Source organism: Drosophila yakuba, chromosome 3R, assembly GCF_016746365.2.
Source record: "Drosophila yakuba strain Tai18E2 chromosome 3R, Prin_Dyak_Tai18E2_2.1, whole genome shotgun sequence".
Classification (NCBI taxonomy): domain Eukaryota; kingdom Metazoa; phylum Arthropoda; class Insecta; order Diptera; family Drosophilidae; genus Drosophila; species Drosophila yakuba.
Window position 1 is genome coordinate 24,903,472 of NC_052530.2, and position 21,588 is coordinate 24,925,059.

The 21,588-nt window shown below is 47.5% G+C and overlaps 2 protein-coding genes across 2 annotated transcripts; both read left to right on the plus strand.

The window, feature by feature from the left end:
- Positions 1–78: 78 nt before the first annotated feature.
- On the plus strand, positions 79–10,070 carry LOC6538250 (attractin-like protein 1). The gene is made up of 8 exons (XM_039375752.2): positions 79–716; positions 4,094–4,330; positions 4,403–4,560; positions 4,619–4,766; positions 5,094–7,923; positions 7,986–8,072; positions 8,246–8,327; positions 8,391–10,070. The coding sequence occupies exons 1-8, from the start codon at positions 445–447 to the stop codon at positions 8,546–8,548; spliced, it is 3,972 nt and encodes a 1,323-aa protein (XP_039231686.1). The 5' UTR covers positions 79–444; the 3' UTR covers positions 8,549–10,070.
- Positions 10,071–11,454: 1,384 nt separating this feature from the next.
- LOC6538251 lies at positions 11,455–21,261 on the plus strand. The gene is made up of 6 exons (XM_002098742.4): positions 11,455–11,806; positions 14,090–14,238; positions 16,424–17,487; positions 17,550–17,988; positions 18,045–19,700; positions 19,770–21,261. The coding sequence occupies exons 2-6, from the start codon at positions 14,142–14,144 to the stop codon at positions 21,047–21,049; spliced, it is 4,536 nt and encodes a 1,511-aa protein (XP_002098778.1). The 5' UTR covers positions 11,455–11,806; positions 14,090–14,141; the 3' UTR covers positions 21,050–21,261.
- Positions 21,262–21,588: the final 327 nt, after the last annotated feature.

Here is a 21,588-nt window from a genome sequence, read left to right on the forward strand (position 1 = left end):
TTAGATATCTTAATCTTATCGATACCAAGAACGAATTGACAACCCTGATAAGCAGTGCTTGCAACGCCGAAGCAGTGCAACGCTGTGCAGCACTGGACCCCCAGCAGATTTCTCGTTTCGTTCACAAATAAATTGTCAATAACTTTGCCAGTCGCTGGATGCAGGTTGTTGTTTCTTTTTGCCAATATTGTTTGTTGTGCAGCCGCGTTCGCGAGTGTGAGTGAGTGTGCCAGTGTGAGTGTGTGTGTGTGTGTGCGTTTAAGTGCGGGGCCTTGGATTGCCCCGAATTGCAAAGATTGCAAATAGAAAAGCAAAGAAAAACGGGCAGAGAGAAAGGCCCAAAGAAAAATTGTGCAATAGTCGCGAAAATCGAAGGACTCGCTGCAGGACGACGACGATGTGAAGCTGCAGGCGGGCGGTGAATCGGAATCAACTACGGAAATCATGTGCCTGGCGGCGGAGCCACCGCAGAAGCAACCGAACCGGAGCAGCACCTCACCCACATTCAATGCCAAGTACAGGCGAAAATGCCTGCTCCTCCTCACACTGCTCCTCTTCCACGGCTGCTTCAGCGGACTCCATCGGGCGGCCGCCTTCAACTGCACCGCCCACGGCGGCCGTTGTCAGAACGATGGCCAGTGCCAGGAAGACGGCCAGTGCCTCTGCGCCGACGGGTGGCAGGGACCGGAGTGCCAGTTCTGCGGCGGAAAAGTCCGGTAAGTGGTGGTCATGCAGCTGGCCACAAACATAAGGTCACATAAATACAGTAAAACCTGCATATTAGGTCACACAATTGACCGCAGATGAGTTAGAACTTTCACCACCCAGAAAGATCAGCTTCTGTCCAGTAAGACATGCCATCAATTTCATATCAATTTTTCATTATGTTTCGTTCCACGCTATTCAGTGGGATCTCCTCAGTCTTTTCGGGCCGGCCTATTTGTGTCAGGCAACGGTTCAGATTCATCTGGTCGGACGGGTTCTTGGCCGGGTTTATCTCGACTCTGCACTGCTCTCATCCACCATCCACCGTCTCCAATTTCTCCCATTTACGTCCCCGTTCTCTTTTCCCTCTTCCATTTCCCTCTAGAAATTCTTTCACCTGCTGGCTGCTTTCTTCGCCTCCTCACGCTTCCAATACGGATTATTCAATTAGTTTGCTTTGACTTTGAACTTGTTTGGGGCAGAGGCTAGTGCTTTTGGGCTTCTGCTTTTGGCCACATTAGCTTCTTCGTCAAATGTTTTGATGGAACAGGGAAAACTTTAGTTCAAACTTATAGTTCAGCTGAAATATATACCTGAAAGGCAATTACAAATTCATAAATGAAAATCTTTATAATAACTATTCGTCATGCGTTTTGTATGTTATCGGAGTCAGACACAAAACGCTTTGATTATCTACTGTACAACTTCGTTAAGAGGAACCACGTATCTAATAGGCAAATAATGATATATAAACGTATAAAACCACTTTATCACATAAATCCCACGTACTATTCTAATAAAAACATGTTTGATTCGCTAAACATTAGTTAACAGTTTTTTACCAGGCATAGGGTGATACTTTAAAGTGGAGGGCAAATGCTATACCTTATATTATATAGATGATACTATGTGAGAAGTCGCTGGGCCAGTTTGGTTGCTCACGCTTACGCTGGCGTCATAAAGCTTTTGAAATGGTTTGTTTATGTTTCTTAACAACGGCTATTTGCTCGCGGAGCCCGATAAGCGAGCGTTCTATCTTGACAATAATTAAACCCATTCACCTGCCGTGCTGCTGATGATGGGCACCTGGAATTTGCGCACTCGAGCATTGAGGTCGTCGCTTCACCTGCCCCATCATCCAGAAACCAGTTTCCGGGCTCCACCGAGACCCCTGATCCCGGCCAGCAGTTGAGCGATGGATGGTCGGATCGCAGCATTTAACGGGCCATAAATTCCGGGGCCACACACATGTCCGCTCAAATTGAGGAGTGATAAGGACTGGCCTTATCAGCAGTGAGTGTCCGCTTATCGCCTGTGAATTTTCAGTCTTTTCGCTTCTAGTTAGGATCGAACCGCTGCCCACGATTCACCAGCTCAAATTGCTAAAGAGAGGCAACTTTATTGCCGGCTTTCTATGCAAAAACTGGGCGCATTCAAACTGGTTTCGCACTCACTCACTCCAAATGCATTCCAGCCCAGTGACCACATGACGAGGGCGCCTATTCACCTACTCCGGCTCCCGGTGCCGATCCCCCAGCTATGTGGCTCCAGCCACACCATCTCCAAAGCTGTGCGTAAGCTAAGCGCTCGAGTGCACAGCGTGACTCACCGGCTGCCAATGAGTGTGTAAATCTATCTTTGGACGACATTGATTTTTCGTGGCTATCGTTTGATATGGCCCCAGGCACGGGCTGCATCCCGGCTGGACGAGTGTTTACTCAAAGTTTAGAACTGGCCGAGACACAACGCCCACACGACGCAGTCTTCTACAGATGCGGTCGCCAAAATAGGGGCTTCCGGAGGGAACAGCTTTGAAACATCTAAGAATCTGCCTGGAACTTTAAGTTCTATTCTATATGGGTGTAATCAAAGTCAAAGCTGTTTCAGAACTACTGAAAAATATGACCTTCCAATTCCCATAAATAAGTTTTTATGTCTTTCTGAGTGATGGCACAAAGCTAGAAACCATAAACTTAAAAAAAAAATCTCGTTTAAAGAGTTGGTCTATTTCATATTTTTGGCAAGCCAATATATTAAAAACATGGTGACCATTGATGACAAAAATAAAGCGATTGATGAGCTAGTCACCGCTTATATTGAACAACAAGCCAAATTGTACTCTTAAGATAAGCCCCTGTGATTATCGTATAGATAAATGGGCAATTATTAGTGTAGCCCCACGGAAAGTGTTTTCCACTAATCAAAAAATGCCATTAGTCCTAATCTTGTGGCCGCAACTGTGTGTGTACTATGTGCAGTACTTATCGGCACTTGCTTGTAACGTGAGTCGCATTTAGAATGCGGAAGGCTGCTGATTCCACTTTCTCCGAGTACACTGGCTTGGCTGTGTGAGTTAATTGTTAAAACTAGAACAAATAAACAACTCAAAAGAGTGTGCAAAGTTTCTTCAGATGGTAAATAATATGTAGGGTTTCACTAAAAGCTCTGGAATATTGCAAATCACTTAAATATGCAACTTTACAAATTTAACTACCCATTTATAATGATTTAGGGACATTCTGTCGTTTTTTATCTTTGCAAGCTAAGAACGATTTTTTATCTGCACAAAGCCTATAACTAAAAAAACTTGCTTAGAATAAAACGGTTCATAGTTTAACGAATGAATATTTATTTTCCGGCAAACGAGCAATTGTTCTTTTGACCTTTTAATTTAAGAAACGAAAGAAACGACTATTAAAACGGCTGCTGCAAGTACAGGGTAACATTTAATTATCATATAGACGAGTACATGAGTGTGTAGAGCGCTGCGTTTTGTATTCGCACAGCTGTAAATTGAAATCAGAGCGACTAAATCAGGGGAAAGCAGTTATTTATAAGCGGATGTGCAAACAAAACACCAAGAAAATAATAAGACAAGTCAGACAAAGGATGACTTTGGCAGACGACTGGCGGATACCCTACTCGAGTTTCAAGCTCTTAACTTGTCACATTCCGTTCTGTTTAAGACTGTCTTCCAGACATATTTCCACTCGTCGTAATCCCCGTTCACAGAACAAAAGCCGCGGGAAACAAATGCCCCAAGAGTGGAAATTGCACAGCGACTTGTGGCCGGTCAACAGTTGAGCGGCTTCAGTTCGGACACACATAGTCCACGCAATACGGACGCTGCTTTATAGCAAACTATACCATCTCGCATACACTGTACCCATATCAATTGTTGATTGCAATTGCGCTGGCTGGCTGACCGGCAAATTCAATTATCTGCTCACAGCATCGGACTATTGCCATCATTTGCATGTGCAACGGGCGCAGTGGTGCACTCACTATCGCTAAATCGATAGAGGAATTGATTTATATTGCCACCTCGACGAAGCTAATGGATTCCGTATCCACACTCTCTCTCTATTGCCATCTTTCAATCCTGCAGCATGTACCACCCCATGGGCACGATACACGACGGATGGGGCAACTATTCGGTGAGTGTCAAGTGCAGCTGGCTAATAGACGCCAGGCATCCGCACTGGAACCGGCGACATAACACCAATCCGTCGCGAACAGCCAACATACGGATCCACCTGCGCGAGTTCGCCACGGAGTGCGGCTGGGATCACCTGTACATATACGATGGCGACAGCGTGGACTCGCCCCTGCTGGCGGTGTTCAGGTGAGCTTTGTCTGTGCTTTGGTAACATATTTACACCATGACCAACCATTGGCTTTCCTCCATTTCGTTCAGTGGCCTTATGTACCGCGGCAACTTCTCCATTCGCCGAGTGCCACAGGTGATAGCGAGATCCGGCACGGCTCTGGTGCACTTCTTCAGTGACGATGCCTACAACATGTCCGGCTTCAACCTCACCTACAAGATGAACGGCTGTCCCTCGGATAGCGATGGTACGATTGACGTTTACCTTAGAAAGGGAGATTATAAATACTACTTACACCATTTCAGAGGTGGAGTGCTCCGGCCATGGCAAGTGCCGCGATGGCGACTGCATCTGTGATCCCATGTTCAGGGGTGAAGCCTGCAACATAGCCGCCTGTCCCAACAATTGCTTGGAGTCCAAGAACCAGGGCCATTGCCGCCTTGACCAGGAACGGTGAGTTGGCATACTATATACTCTTATTATTGTTTATTTCTTGTTTGCTTTACATCGTGTTTTAATATAGTATTCCAAGTTCCCTTAAAGATATTTTGTATTGTTTTTGTTATATAACAAACTCTTTACCGGCTATCTGTAGATAACTTGTTGTCACTCGTCTAAATTTAGAATGCAATTACATGCCTGACTAGCTTAACTGAGTGTAAACCAGAAACTAAACTAGAAAAGCGATTAAATACAAGTAGAAACTAATCTATGTGTAAAAAGGGCAAATGGCTTGTTCTGAATGTGCAATTTCTCATTAAATCTCGTACTTTCTTACAGCTGCTCCTGTTACGAGGGCTTTGCCGGCGACGACTGCAGTCAGATCAGCGCCCACGGCGCCTGGTCCACCGTCCACCCGAAGCACTCCCCGGCGCCAGCAGGCAGCGCCTCCCATGGCGCCACCATCTGGCAGGACAAACTGCACATTGTGGGCGGTGAATCGTACGGACGCGGCGAACTAATGAGCACCTATGACTTCAATGGCAACGTATGGGAGACTGTGCAATCGGAGGATGGAAACGAGGCACCTGATAAACGATACGGCGCCTCAACAGTGATGTACGGCGGCAAGATCTTCATGTACGGTGGAGTGGTGAAGGGCAACGGCATCTCCAACGAACTGTGGGCCTTCGACGTCTCGGCGCGAACGTGGGCAAACATCTCGGTGAGAGCGGATCCTTCGTGCAACGCCACTGGAGGAACCACTGCTATGTGCGGACCGCTGCATGTGGTGGGTCACACAGCTACCTTGGTTCCCGGTTACGGGGACAAGAACAACTACCAATACATGGTTGTTATCTTCGGTCACTCTCCAAACTACGGCTACCTCAACACAGTGCAGGAGTTCAACTTTGCGTCACGCGAGTGGCGCATTGTGCCCACCACCGGTTATGTGGTGAAGGGCGGCTACGGACACAGTGCCGCCTACGACTTTCTCACGGAGAAGGTGTACGTCTACGGTGGAATAGTCTCCGAGAGTGAGTCCAGTCAGGTGCTGAGCTCAAGGTTGTATGCCTATGAACCGGCCACGCGAGTTTGGAGCCTGCTGTCTGCGGCGCCAAGTGCGCGACTGCTACACACGGCTAACTTTGTGAACCAGGGACTTATGATGGTCTTTGGTGGAAACACGCACAACGACACCTCGCAGAGCTACGGAGCAAAGTGCTACAGCCAAGACCTGCTCGTGTACGATGTGTACTGCGACTCGTGGCACTACCATCCGATGCCGGGCCACCTGCAGGCGGATCTGGCCCGCTTCGGCCACAGTTCGGTTGTGTTCGAGGACTCGCTGTACATTTACGGCGGCTTCAATGGCCAGCTGCTTAACGATATGCTGCGCTACCAGCCGGGATACTGCAGCTACTACACCAAACAGGAGAAGTGCACGGCAGCGCGACCCGGAGTGAAGTGCATTTGGGATGTGCAAAAGATGCGTTGCATCGCCATTACCCAGGTTCAGAGATCAGCGATCTACGGACGCGAGCAGTACGATTACGTGGCTTGCCCGTCAAAGAGCCGGCTTACCCTTACGTCAGAGTTACTGCACGATGTACACCGGTGCCAGGAACTGGCCAGCTGTCAATCCTGCGTGTCCACCGCCTTTGGTTGCACATACTGCGGAAACGGAGTGTGCAGCAAGGAGCGGTGTCGTGAAACCACCTCAATGGCTTCGGTCTTCTTCGAGTCGTCCACGCAACTAGCCGTGTCCACGGTTAGTCCGCCGCTGAATGCCAAGCATCTGGACTCGTGCCCCATCTCCGAGGAATACCTGGTGTCCTCGGTGTGCGAGCAGCTGCACAACTGTCGCGCCTGCTCCGCCAACCTGGCCTGTCGCTGGGACTCGGAGCACAACCGCTGCAAAAGCTACACTTCCACCGGTGTAATGGCTTTCAATCGGACCCAGGATGAGGTGGCCTGCTCGCCGTCCTGCGCTTCACTGACCAACTGCCAGAACTGCACCGAAGACGAGTGCATCTGGTGTCAAAACGAACAGCGCTGCGTGGACCGCAATGCCTACACGGCCAGTTTTCCTTACGGTCAGTGCCGAGAGTGGACCACGTTCACAGCCAAGTGCCGTTCCGCTCCCATTCAATCAACGGCTCTGGCCGTGGGCAGCACTACGGCACTGTCAAGTGCTCAATGTGGCTACTACAACAGCTGCCAGATGTGCCTGGACGATCCGGCTTGCGGGTGGTGTGACAATGGCTCCAACACGGGTCTGGGCAGATGCGTGGTTGGCGGAGCACTGGCGCCCTACGATGAGACGGAGTGCGCGCTGAAACACTGGTTCTTTACGTCCTGCCCGCGCTGCAATTGCAATGGGCATTCGTATTGCAATGATCAACAGCATTGCGAACAGCCGTGCAACAATCTTACAACAGGAGCTCACTGCGAGAAGTGTCGCACGGGATACTGGGGAAATCCCATTAACGGAGGAAAATGCCAGCGATGCGATTGCAACGGCCAGGGCGTTTACTGTCATCCGGACACGGGAAAGTGCTTCTGCACCACCAAGGGTATTGTGGGCGATCACTGCGAGAAGTGCGACTCCCAGAACCATTACCACGGGGATCCGCTAAAGGGCTCCTGCTACTACGAGCTGACCATCGATTACCAGTTCACGTTTAATCTTTCGAAGAAGGAGGATCGCCACTTTACCCAGATCAACTTCAGGAACTCACCAGGAAAGCCGGAGATCGATGCGGATTTCACAATTACGTGCAGCGTGCCGGCTAAAATGGACATTTCGGTGAAGAGGGCTGGCTCGCCGGACATGCTCATCTTGGTGGGGGTTAACTGCTCAACGTTCCGTCATCGGTTCCCCAAGACGGACTACCAATTCGGGCATTCGCCCGATGACAACAGCTCACTGACCACGTTCTACGTGTTTGTGCACGACTTCCAGCCACCAATCTGGATACAGATTGCCTTCTCACAGTATCCCAAGCTCAATCTGCAGCAGTTCTTCATCACATTCTCCTCCTGCTTCCTGCTGCTGCTGCTTATGGCCGCCGTCCTGTGGAAGATTAAGCAGAAGTACGACATGTTCCGGCGACGTCAGCGATTGTTCGTCGAAATGGAACAGATGGCGAGTCGACCGTTTTCCCAGGTGAGTTCTGAAAAAGGAAACTTGAATGCGTAGATGCTAATCCACACACATTTTTTGCACAGGTGCTGGTCGATATCGAAAACCGCGAAAGTATTGATCTGAGTCTGACGCTGGAGGGCATTGGCCACCTGTCCAAAAAACGTAAAAAGGTAGGCGAATCAATCGATCAGCTCTTTGAGCCAGCTTAGCGACCGGAATCTATAAAGCAAAGAAAAATAGATTATAAAATTATAAAAGAAGGTTAACCTAATTTGGCCTATTGACATTTACAAACTCTTTAATATGTTGTATCTTAAGAAACTCATTGTATTTTCTTACGCAGGAATGCCCTAGTCCCATCGCTTTGGAGCCTTGCAGTGGCAACCGAGCCGCTGTGCTCTCGCTTCTAGTCCGGCTGCCCACGGGTAAGGATGCATACTCATCTTGAACCATATATGTTTCTAACCTATGAATCGTTGTACCTGTAGGTGGCCTTTCGCAAGCGCCTTCTGGCCAGTCCGCCGGTCTGGCTGTGGCCAGCGCCTTAGTCACGTTGGGCAATCCGCGTCGTCCGTCGATCGATCAGCATCCCAAGGAGCCAAAGTCGAAGCGCAAGCAGAGCCAGCACCCAGACAGTTGTACATAATAACCGTAACACTATGCTTACCTACATAAAGAAATAATGATAACGATAATGATAATAATTATGATAATATGTAACTAGCGAATAGGTACGAGTATATAGTATATTTGCCCCGACTTTCTTCTACTAACCACACACAAAAGGCCAGCTAGCAAGTTGATAATCCGCAGTTATTATTACTTTAATGCATTAGACTAGTAACGAAACGAGAATGAAAGAGAGAAACAAACAAATAATAATAATTTTTAGCAAAAGGACATATTTATATACGGTTATATACAATTTGATATAGTTGATAGGTCGAGTAGCGTTGCAATAGTTATAAATGTTTAATTTATTATTTATACCGCGAACGTGCGCTCAGTTCGATGGCAACAGCAGCTGTATTCAAATTATTAATGTATTTTTTTTACTTAACCACATAGCCTAAGCGTGTTGTTAGAATTTATTTATGCAAATTTTGTGAGTTGCCTCGGCAGCAGCTGCACCGTATGCCGCAAAAGAAAGAAAGTCAAAAACAAAAGACATTCAATTGATCTTAGCAAAAAGTGATGAACCGAACAAGATGACAGACAGATACTTGTAAAAGGAGAAGACAGAGCGAGGTGACGGAGAAATGCAATACTGTGTTCAATAATAGAAATATTTCTGTTTTTAATATCCGTGCAAATATTTACAACGCAAGACATAAGTGGATCAAGACATAGACAAGACCGAAAAAAGAACAAAACAATGCAAGTGTAAATAATATACGTAAATTACTAACGCTATTTAGATAGTAGTTATACATATACAAATAGCTCTTGATATGAGAACGCGCCCAAAACAAATCAAACGATTAAATTGTACATGCAATCTAGATGAGATCCAACATTTACCAAAATTCCAATTAAATCACAAACTAATCGTAAGGTTTCCTCTTGGCAGCAGCAAACAAACAAACAAACAAACAAAACAGTTGACTACAACAAAAACAACTCACACAATTAATTAACTCTATAATTCAAACTAAGACAAGTCTCACCAACTAACTAGATGCACTCTCTGATATACAAATCCAGCAATGGAACAACCTCTAGAATCAAAAGGCACTCGTCGAAAACTTTAACTAACACCTAGAGATCTTTTAAGAACCACACCTTTTAAAGTACACAATCTCCAGTCGATTTGTTTTGACGATCGCTTTGGTTTAGTAGGCAGGCAATTGTAAATCTGTTTCATTTTATAAAGACAAACTAATAAAGTCCATTTACGAAATTTAATTTCAATTGTAAAATGCGTTCAAAAAACATACACCTAATATATAACAAAACAAACTTGCCAATCCAGTTCCATGCCCCCCTTCAAAAAAAAAATCGGAAATAATCAAATGCAACAAAAAAAAACATTTGCGAACTTGTTTGTTATCCCAGAACTAGATGACCCCCGACCGCAGACAACAGCAGCAGCAAGATATACATAGATAAAGAATCATATATTAGTTTATTAACCAATAAAAAGACACTCCAAATGTAAGCAAAGTGAAGTGGTATGGCTTTCATTACTTCCAACTATCCCATGCATTTCACAGAACTTTCACTTTCGCCGGCTGGCGAGGGGGGCTCCAAAAGTTGGGGGCGCGGCTGCATGGCCTGATAAACCGGGTAAATGTGAGCTGAATGTGTATTCAGGTCGAGGTTCGATTGGAGTAATTGTGGAGCTCCGTGGTGGCTCTCTTACACGTACGCGGATGTTGTGATTGGGGTGGCCCTTTCCTGTTTCTTTCTTTCACGGATTGTCTGTTTGACTGCTTTTGCTCTTTATGGGCCCATCATTTTCGAAGATCTTCGGCAATTTGTGTGGCTTTTGTGTCACGATATCGCCAAGCAGCGCATTTAATTTAATGATGACGATTTTATTAATGAAATTAAAGAAGAAAGCCGACGGCAGCAAACGATGGCAAAAGCGTGCGAAATCCGAAACGAAGCGGAAGTGCTGCCCACCAAAGATCTCCATTAAAACATCCATCAGAGGCATTTCACGCCCTTGCCTGCATTGACGTCTTCACTAGCAAAGCATATATGTATTTCATATATATTTTGTGCATATCCAAGTTGAGTCAGTCGATGTGCGGGCCAGTTAATTCGGTTTTACCCACTGCCAAGCTAATTCTGGCCCGCGAAGGCCAACACGCACTAGGTTAAGTGAACTATGTATTGCGCTCCATGGCAAATGATAATCAGCATTAGCCGATCGTTATGAATCAACGCTGGAATGCCCAGAGTTTAAGCCAGAACCAAACTGTTTGGAGTGGAATTGGAGCATGAATAAGTGTCCACATATGGGAGGAGCCCAGTGAAACCCCATCAGCTACGCAGCATATTTCAAAATTCCCCACTAACAGCAGCATAAAAACTTTACGAGCCCCAGACAAAGGGTCACACATTAGTTGCTTTGTGTTATTTCAGGCCTGGTAATTATTCCAAAAAATATTCAAATTAGTTGTCCCTATAAAAATAGCACTGCTTGTATTATTTTTAAATTGCTTCCTAATATTTTCTACCGATAAAAGTGCCTCCTTGACTTATCTTAACTTTTTAGTGTTCCAGGTTCAAATGAGAAATTTGTGTTATTTTCAGAGAATTAATAGGTACAGTCAGTTATATATTTTACTACAAATAATTTGTTCGAAACTCTTGTTAGTTAATATTAAACCCATTAAAACTGTTAATCTTTAGGGGCATACCTTCGAATAGTTGGTAGCTAAAACACCGGCCTTGCAGCATAACCCCCAATGCGTCAGAGGCTTTTAATTCAGTTAGAGCTCGGCTGCTTGGCTTTTGGATTTTGGCAGTCGCAACATGTTCGATCGAACCGCTTGGAGCCGTCTTGGCTAACTGGGGAGCTACTAGGCCAACGCGAAGACTTGCAAAAGCTCAAATGCGCAACGCCCGCCGTTGAGGTTGCACGCGAATTTGAATTGCCGCCGCGGATCAGTAAAAATTTCAAAAACGCGAGAGAGTTTTTTGCCCAAGTGATCGCAGTGAAAACCGAATTTGGCACAATAAAAAAAAAAGATCAACTCTGTGAGCCCAGTGAAATTCAGTGAAAATTTGCTAATTCCATAGCATTGGCCAGCTGTGCACCTGGATTAACGCACATAACCGCTGGAAATTGAAACCGAAACCGAAAACAAAAGCAAAACCATAACCGAATTCGAATTCCTAATCGAATAGTTTCACTTTTTATTGGATTAGCCGCAGCAGCATCCGAATTGAACAGGTTTGTTGGGCAACCGAGGGTGTGGATTCGTCCGGGGCTAATTGAAATTGAATCCGAGCTTAAAGTGCTGCTCATAAAGGTGTCAAAGGTGGCCAAAGCAGCAGTCAAATAGTCAAAAGGGGGCTTCAACCCAGCAACTCAATCTTAACGATTGAGCCTACATACGCTAATTGAATGCTCAAGGTGAACTATTGGCATTTACGATCGAACGTGTGGTGGTGGCTTCTCGATTCTCCGAAAACTGGAATAACCAAGTAAACAACGCATTCTGTTCAAATATTTTGCTCATTACGAAATTATGTCAGAGTACTGGGCTTTTGAGCCCCCGCACACAAAAGTTCGACATGCGCAATTTAAACGGCTCTAAAAACCATAGAGCCAAAGAAGAAACGACATTAACTGCGCCAGTCCAAGCCGAACCGTTAGGCGTAAGCCCAAAAAAACCATTTCGCAAGTGTGGTCTAACTGAAGTTAACTGTAGCTGCAACTAAAAAAAAGTTGGCAATAAGCCAACAGCCAAGGGAAAAGAGCCAAAAATACCTGTATGACTCGCAGTTTGACTCTAAAGTGGAACATTTTCGCTTGCTGCGTTCCCAGGGGAAATGGAGATGGCTCATGGGTTCAGCACTGGGTCGATCCAATTAAAGATTAGGGAACTAACTCTACAGGCTGTAACCTCTGTCGATCTCTTACTTAACTGCCTGATTAAGTGCGACTGCGTTAAAAAGTCGGCCATAAAAGGGAAAAGGTCATGGCACAGGGCAAATATGCAGATAGATGAGTTTATGATGTCAAGGCTAAGATGGAGAGCTTTAAAAATGTGTTTATCTTTTTTGTATTATTTATACAAAATACTAGTTGTCCATTTTCAATAATAATCGAGATAGCTTTAAATCTTAAAAATCTAGACGCACAAGTTTGAAATGGTTGAACTCAAATTCCCGGGGAAATTGTGTTAAAAGTTGAGTGCTCGCACTCACATATGTAATAGGATTATAAGTGTAACCGTCTGAAGTGCGATAGACGCAAAGCCTCCATGAAATCCCTTCAGTTATGCAGTTGCCCAGCTCCGATCCTCCGCAGACTGACATGTGGCCTCATTTCACCAATCATTTAACTTTACACTCTAGTAACTTTGCACTTTGCATTCGGGCAGGGTCAAGACTTCCCTCGCAGGTCGGCCAACCGAAGTACCCACAATCCATTAGCCACACTTGACTCCTCCTCAATGACGAACGATAAGGCCGAGAGCCAAATGTTGAGGTTTTTCGAGCTTTTTTCTTTTGCATGCGAGGTGAAATCTTTGGCAGGCGCGCCCAAGTTTGGCCCAAGTTCAAGTCACCAGGCTTTCATTTCGCCTCCGTTGCAGTGAAAATGTGGCTGGCCTGGTTTTTTACAAAACACATGCAACAAGCCGAAAAGCATACAAACGTGCTGTTTTTTTTTGGGCTTTTTTCATTTCGGTTTTTCCGCCGCCAGTTCCGTGTTGAAATTTTCATTGTGGACCGACCAGGTGTTGGCATGTTTTCATGTTTGGCCAATTGCAAATGCGGCCACCGGCCATTGAGAAAATGATTCACACAGTTTTCACCCAAACCAAAGTAAAAATCAAAAGACTTAAGCCACAAACTTTTTTTTTTATTTTTTGTGTTGCCTGATGGTCATTTCGTAGCTTTAACCACCACGGGATGAATGCATTATATAATTGGCCGGGCATAATGAGGGAAAATCCTCGGTGTCATTAAAGTGGCCAGGGAGTTGGCCGCATCTGAGCCATTTTCAATGGACCGGAAAACGCACGCTCGCACACACGGCGCAAAAGTGAATTTTAAAGAGAAGTTAAAAAATAAATAAAAATAAATGATGTATAAAGTTGACTGGCTGTTTGCTGTGGGTTGTCTGTTTCATTGCCCGTTTTTGTTGGCAAAGTGAAAGCGCAGCGACGTCAACGACAGCGGCAAAGTCTGCGCAGATTAATCACCCGGCCGTAAAGCAAAGACAGTTGGGCTCCGAAAAAAGAAGCCAGTATTTGGATGGGTTCGTGACCCCTCGAGATTATACCGCATTATACCCATTTTAATCCCCACATGTTATGCAATCAAATCGCTTCGAATTCTTTGCCGCGCCCCGAAAAGCAGATGCAAATGTATGCCTAGCTGATAGTGAAAGTGTTTAGCTAAAAATTCGAGTCTCACGGCTTGTGACGTCAAGCCATCGAGCTTAGCAACCATATACCACTTACGCACTGAAACGATCTCTCTGTCTTTCTGTTGATTTTTACAGCAACAGCGACTGAAAACAGGAAATTTTTTTGGCAACTCTTGGATGCCCGAAAATGGCGCACTATGATCAACGTTGGCTGAAACTCTTCTCCGGCTGCCTTTTCCTTCTTTTGCTGGCGCTGCAGGTTTCGGAGGCCAAGCGATCAAATGGTGAGTGCACAGCAAGAAAATGTTAAGTTTTTATACTACCAGTTTTTATAGTTCTTATATAATATATATATAGAATAATAATATATAATTAACAATACCCATAGCTCTTATTAATTTCTTAGAAAAATTAGATTGTCAGTCAAGTTAGAAATTTTTGCGTTTTTTTTGTAGTGTATTGCCAAAATGACGGGGTTGCAAGTCAATGACTTCTCGAGCCAGAACTTTAGCATTTTGCTTTGCTCTTATTTTGGCCAAAAAGCAGTCATTGAACTCGCAACGGCCGAATGTGGATCATTTGGTGGCTCATCAAGTGGCAGGTTGCAGCTGCATACTTAACGTGACGTGTGGAAATTCGTAATTCGTAATTCGCAATTCGTGTAGAACTCGGTGTGTCTGGGTGGTGTGAAAAATGGCACGCCATCATTAAAAAGCGCTTAGCAGAAAAATGCGCCGACCACCGTTAAGTTGCCGCCAAAAAAAAAAAAAAAACACAAAAAAAAGAACTACGGCAAAAGGGAAACAAAGCCAGTCGGCTTCTAAGTGCAGCAACCACTGTGTCAGTCGGTCAAAAGAGGTCCCAGACCCAGACCCACTCCCAACTCTGGCTCACAATAGGCCAACCATTCTCGGGGTTCTTACCAGTTTGCCGCTTTGATTTCGTTTTCGTTACGGTTCTGTCTTGAACTCGTTATACACGTCTGCCATTCGGCCATTCTGGCATTATTTTTGTTTTGCCGAGCGGAAACCAAACGAAAGACTTAAGCGACAAACTCGATTTGGCCTGGGTGGCGAGAATATGAGCGGCCGCGGTTTTTCTGCTTGATTATCATCATCATCATTGGCCAGCTTTAATTGCCTGCTGCCCCAGCGGCTTTTGCTGTTGTTTTTCACTCGCCACAGAAAACGAAAGCCATTTTCATTTCTTTTTTGATTTTGCTGCTGTCTGTTTGACCAAACGGCAAATACAAATTGATGGTCAACGCGAGCTGGAGGCGCTGCCAAAAAAACTTTCATTCAATTTCTAGCGAAAACTCCAGAAAAATAAAAGCAGCGGCCGACCGCACAGAAAGTCAGTGAAAAGTAAATAAAAATAAATAAATATTTCGGATGAGCCGAGGCGGATGTGCGGCGAAAAAAAAAAAAAGAAATCCATGGTGATAAGTTCGGCGATTACTCAGCGGTTCCACAGCCGAAACTTGTTTACCAAATGCATGCTCGTATATACCGAAAAAATTACCTTAATTGAGGGTTTTGCGGATCTTATTTCATAAGGAAAACGAAACTGATATGACAAAAGCAACGCTGGCATTTCTCACAACATTACAGTGTCTTCTACACTAAAATGCTCGGTACCCTTATTGCCTTATTGTTGACAGTTGCATAATGATGCATTAAATATATATCGAAAGTGCATAGGAAGTGACCAGCAATAACGACTGCAATTGACGCAACCGAAACTCAGCTGTCGCAACCCCGAAGTCAGCGTTGCGTGCTGGACAGCCAAATGGAATTGGGGGGCCAACTTGGGGGAGGCATGAGGCAATGGGGGCGGGATGATCACTCACTTTAATTGCATAAGCCCGAGACAAGTCGAGACAATGGCCTGGCTCTTCCCGCAGCAGAATGCTCAGAGCATCCAAGCCCATTTGAAGCGAATTGCCTCGTGGACAAGCTGTGCGCATACAAAACGCTCGATTCAAATCTGACCATGGAGCAGCCAAAAAAAAAAAAATTGAAAAACAGCTGCAAATGGCTGGCACTGTAACAACAATTTCAGCAATGCCGCCTTTGGGCACTCCATTTTGTATATTTAATTTCAATTTCGCAGTTTTCATAGACACCGCACGCGTCACGTCCTAAAAAAAAATAAAAGTGAAATTGTCGTAGCTGGGATTCGTCGGTTGAATAACACGAAAGTGTGTCAGACTCTTTTTCCTCTCTCTAAAAATAAAATGGAATAAAAAACTATAACATTTTCAGTTAGGAACGAAGAGAAAAGAGCCATTTCTTGAAGAGCTTCCGCTTGGATAGGTGTTAAAGTAGAAAATGTAATTGAATAAATGAGATTTATGTACTGAAATTAATTCTCATTGTTCGTTTTTCGTACCTCTTTAGTATAAACCTATTAATTTTATATATTACTGACTAAACGAACTTCTTTTAAATGAATTTCCGTATTTTATAGCCAATCTTACGGCCTGTCAGCATTTAAGGCGCTCGGAGTCGCGAAGAGCGAAAGCGCTTGAAGGATCATCTGTACGAGTGCCGCGATGCCAAAAGAACGGTGACTTTGATGCCATCCAGTGCCAGAACGAAAAAGCTGGACGGGATTGCTGGTGTGTGGATGACTATGGTGTGGAACTGCCCGGCAGTCGAAATGAGACGCGATCGGGAGTGGTGTGTGCTGAGCCAAAGCATTGTGCCGCCTCCGCGTGCCGCATGTTCTGCCCCTCGGGATTCGCCAGGGATCCGGATACGGGATGTTCCGTGTGCCGCTGCCGGGATCCCTGCGATGGACTAGAGTGTCCCCGCGGTCAGTCCTGCCAGCTGCACGAGGTGCAGTGCAAATCAGAGCCATGTCCACCACTGCCCACGTGCAAGAAAGCCAGATCGCTGGCCAATCTCTGTCCCGCCGGATTGCCGCTAGCCATCGATGATACCGTGCGACCATTCCTTTGTGGCCAGGAGCCGGGAAAGCCACAGTGTCCACCACTCTACCAGTGCCTGGTTGAGTCCGGAAACGACTACGGAGTGTGCTGCCCCAGTGCGCTGACCTTCCAGAAGCCCGGCATCTGTCCGGCTGCCGATCACTCGCAGTACACCGAGCGAACGGGCTACATGTGCGGTTCACCCTGCTCCCACGACTTGGAGTGCCGGAACATGGAGAAGTGCTGCTTCACCAAGGGATGCCAGTTCAACTGCCAGCAGCCGGGCAATGTTACCGGTTGTCACCAGGCCAAGGCCTTAGCCGACATCCTGTCGATTAATGAGCGCGAAGGACGCGGCTATGTGCCCGAATGCAATGGTCCTGGTGGTCAGTTCTCGCCGAGGCAATGCTCTAGGAATGGACTAGTCTGCTGGTGCGTAGATCCCCGTACCGGACACAAGATCAAGGAGACCATGGGCGCGGCCAACAATGTGAACTGCGATGGATGGGAGAACATGATCAGCAGGTCGTATGCCAGGAGTTTCCAGATGGAGCAGTGTGATACCAACATTTGTGCCGCCGTCTGCGAGTACGGATTCAAGGTGATTTGAACTTAGTTACATAGTCTCGTCTCTTCACTAACCTTATCTTTATATATCCCTAGAATGACCACAATGGCTGTCCCACTTGCGAGTGCTCTGAGCCCTGCGATGGCTTCAAGTGCTCCATTGGTTCCCACTGCGAGGTAGCCACCGATCCCTTGTGTGAATCCGGCTCTTCCCTGTGCGCCTCCTGGCCCGTCTGCAAACCTGATCTGGTGTACTCCAATCCCTGCGATGTGGGAACACCACTTTCGGACACCGCCACCGGTGAGGTGATGTATTGCTACGAGGATCGTCAAGGACGCAGCTTCCAGCCCACAGCCTTCTTTGAAACTGAACCGGAATCGCAGTCAAAGCAGGGTCGCTCCATGAGCAACAGGATTATGTGTCCGGAGCAATACAAGTGCACCAAACTGCATCGGGAAACGGAGAATGTGTGCTGTCCAGTGCCGGAAAAACCAAATCCAACTGAGGAGGCAGCGGGCACGCATCAGCAAACCAGTAAGCTTACCTCGGATTTCAAATAGTACTCCAATCTAAACGATATCCGTTTGCAGTGTGCGAGTATCTGAGGGACTTTTCCGAGCGCATGGAGGGCACTGAGGAGGGCATGCAACTGGCGGTTCCATCGCCACGTTGCACCACCGATGGCGACTACGAGGCTCGCCAGTGTCAGTTGAAGAAGGTACGGGTCACCCGCGCCGAACAACGCAAAATTCTCGAGGAGAATACCATTCGGCGCATGCGGATGCTGCTGGCCAGTGCTGCTCCCATCGCCACCAAGCGATCTCGCCGGGATTTGGAACGCCTGAAGCTGTACCGCGTGGAGGACAGTGCTCTGAAAGTTCAGGTGGCTGCTCCTGTCATGGGTCGCAGTGCCAAGGTGATCGACATGGGTGCAGATCGTCAGCAGGGATTGGGGCAGCTCTTCGAGACGGAATTCAAGAAGGTGGCCTCGGCAACCAAGAGGCCGCCGGAGAACGAGAATGAGCACGTGGAAATGGAGGTGGAGCAGTGCTGGTGCGTGGATAGCTTCGGCACGGAGATTCCCCGATCTCGTGGCTTTAATGTTAGCGAGGATACTTGCCGAAGTCTGAGGGAGGACTTGGACTGCCTGGATCTCACCTGTCGAATGGGTTGTGAGTATGGTTTCTCCCTGGATCCGGACACCCGTTGTCCGGCCTGCCAGTGCCGCGATCCTTGTGAGGGTGTAACCTGCGGCTCTGGAAAGGAATGCCGCGTGGTGGACGTAAGCTGCGAGGATGAGTACTGTCCCCCAGTGCCCGCCTGCTTGCCCAGGAAGCCGGGACAGTGTCCTTACCTGGTTCCTCCGGGTCCCGACAACCTGGATGCCAATACCTGTGCTTATGAGTGCCGCACCGATGCCCATTGTGAAGGAGCCCGACGCTGTTGCTCCAATGGATGTGGCACCCAGTGTGTGGATCCTCAATTGAAAACCGCCTGCCAGCACTTGCAGGCCATTCAGCTGCACCAGAGTTCCGAGCTGGGAATCCCCGCCCGTCAAATGGCGGTGGCCCAGTGTGACCCAACCAATGGCAAGTGGGATCAGGTCCAGTGCTCACCCGATGGTCACTGCTGGTGTGTGGATGAACAGGGTAAAATTCTACCCGGCACTAGAGTCAAATCTCCACAAATACCCAAATGCCAGGAGAACTCCAGCTTCGCGTGCCCAAAGACGAACTGCAGCCTGCAGTGCGAGAGTGGCTACCAGATGGACTCCAATGGTTGTGCCACGTGCCAGTGCAGAAACTACTGCAATGAGGTGAGCTGCTCCCCGCACGAGGAATGCCAACTGATCTCTGTGGAATGTGTGGACAGCCCGTGCCCCAAGATGCCCATATGTGTGCCCCGTCGGGCATCCGTTTGTCCCGAGGGTAATCCCCTCCAGCAAGGCGACCTGGACCTGAGCTGTGGACCCCACAATGAGCACGAAGTGTGCCCGACCACCCACTCCTGTCAGCTGAATCCGGTCAATAACCGGGGTGTTTGCTGCTCCAAGACCCGCGATGTTTGCTTCGAGTCCATGGACAATGGCTGCCTGGTCACTGGGAAATCGGAGAGGAATAGCACGCGCTACAGGTTCAGTCCCAAGGCAAACAAGTGCCTGCCCGTGGTCATCGACTCCGAGGCACCTGCCTGCCAGACCAAGAACCTCTTCCACAACGAACTGGCCTGCAACTCCGTGTGTCCAGGTGAGCTGATAGTCACTCCCTTTTGACTTTGGAACATCTCCTTAATCCTTATATTTATCTCATTCCCAGTGCTTACTCAATGCGAACGCCTGAAACTGAAGAACAGCCTGGCTGCCCAGCGAACAGGACACTCCTCAGTTTGGTTCCAGCCGCGATGCGATCCCGTCACCGGCCACTGGAGTCCCGTGCAATGTTTGGGCAAGCAGCCCCAACCCACCGACAGGCACACGGAGATCGTCAGTCGCGCCTTTGCCTCTGAACCAGCTGCATCCGCTGGCGAGGAAGCGCCCGGAGTTTGCTGGTGTGCGGACAAGAAGGGGGCTCCTCTCAAGGGAACCCTCACCCGGGAGAGCGAACCCATCTGCAACAGCCGACAGGCACGTAACCGCAAGGCATTCGATTCGGGAGATCCTCTGATGGAGCAACTGATTGCCCAGCTCACCCAACTGAATGATGTCGCTAGCGAGGATTTGGATTTCGATGAGCTGGAGGCTAGGATTCTGCCTGCCACCGCCAATGCAGCGGAATCCAGCGTTACGGAGAGAGTGCTGGAGCTGGCGAACTCACTGCTGGACTCTCAGCTATCCGTGGAGCAGGCCACCCTGAAGCCCATGGAGGTGAAGACCACACGTTGTCGCGCTCTGGCGGAAACGGCACCATTCCCGGTTAGTTGCGATGAGGCGGGTGCCTTCCGCCCGCTGCAGTGCAATGGTAGGAGTTGCTGGTGCGTCGATGCGGCGGGAAATCAGCTACAGTCCACCCACGTCTTTGGAGCTGGCGATCGTCGCTGCAGTCATGTTCCCATCGAGGCGGTGGCCATCGAACTCCATCTGACCAACAGCAGTGGCCGGAGTGTAAGGAATGCCTACGACACCATACGGCGGGAACTGCAGCAGCTACTTGGCGGCGAATCCGTGGAAAACCTGCGCGTCCAGGAGAACTTCGATGGATCCGCTATCGTCCGCTTTGAGCTGCACAACGAGGCCAAGGTGGACTTGGCCTTTGCCATCGAGGCGGCCATTTCCGCCGGCGATTTCCGCCTGGCGGGCGGTCACTTCCAGCCGGACTTGACCCGCTCCCACTTTGTGCACCGCAGTGCACATGTTCCAGTGGCTCAGGCGGCCACCGCCCAGGACGAGTCCATCCAGCTGGTGCTGTTCATTATGGCCACCAGTTCCGCCTTTCTGGTCAGCATATTTGTGGTCTACGTCATGCTGAAGCGGAACAGGAACCTCAAGTCGGCGAATCCCTATTTGAAGGGTGAAGGCGGCGACAAGCCTGTGGACTACTCCGCACCCATCTTCGTGCTGGCCGCCGACATGGACAGCAAGAAGGGGTTCACGGCGTAGGGCTTTTGTTGCGTTATCTAAATCAATTTGTAAATAAAACAGAGCAAATTTAAGATCTACTTTTAGGGGGGAGGAGGAGATCAGAGGCCTTATTTCTGCCCCAACTAAGCCAAAAGGGGAGTGCGACTAGAGGGAACCCACTTTCGAATACTTATCGCATATGTTTTAGCAACCTAAGACGATTAATTTATGAATAAAGCTTTAAAATCGAATAAATTGTTTTCTTTTCACATAGAGGAATAAGTTGTGAAAACACAAATAAAGTATCTGCATCTAAAACCGTCTTCTAATGTTGATAATAAAAAGAACGAACGTGTCAGCAAACAATTTTTGATTTTAATATTTAATAATACAAGACATAATTGTCCGCCTGTATGGTATCTTTCTTTGTAGCTGCAGATCAAAATGATCGATCAATCGCTGTCATTACAATTAGCTTCATGAGTGCACCTCTTGTGCTACATAAAAGTATAACATTAGTAAATTTTGGCTTCATTTCATACAACTCGAACTCAGTTTTGTGTTTTTTTTTTCCTTTG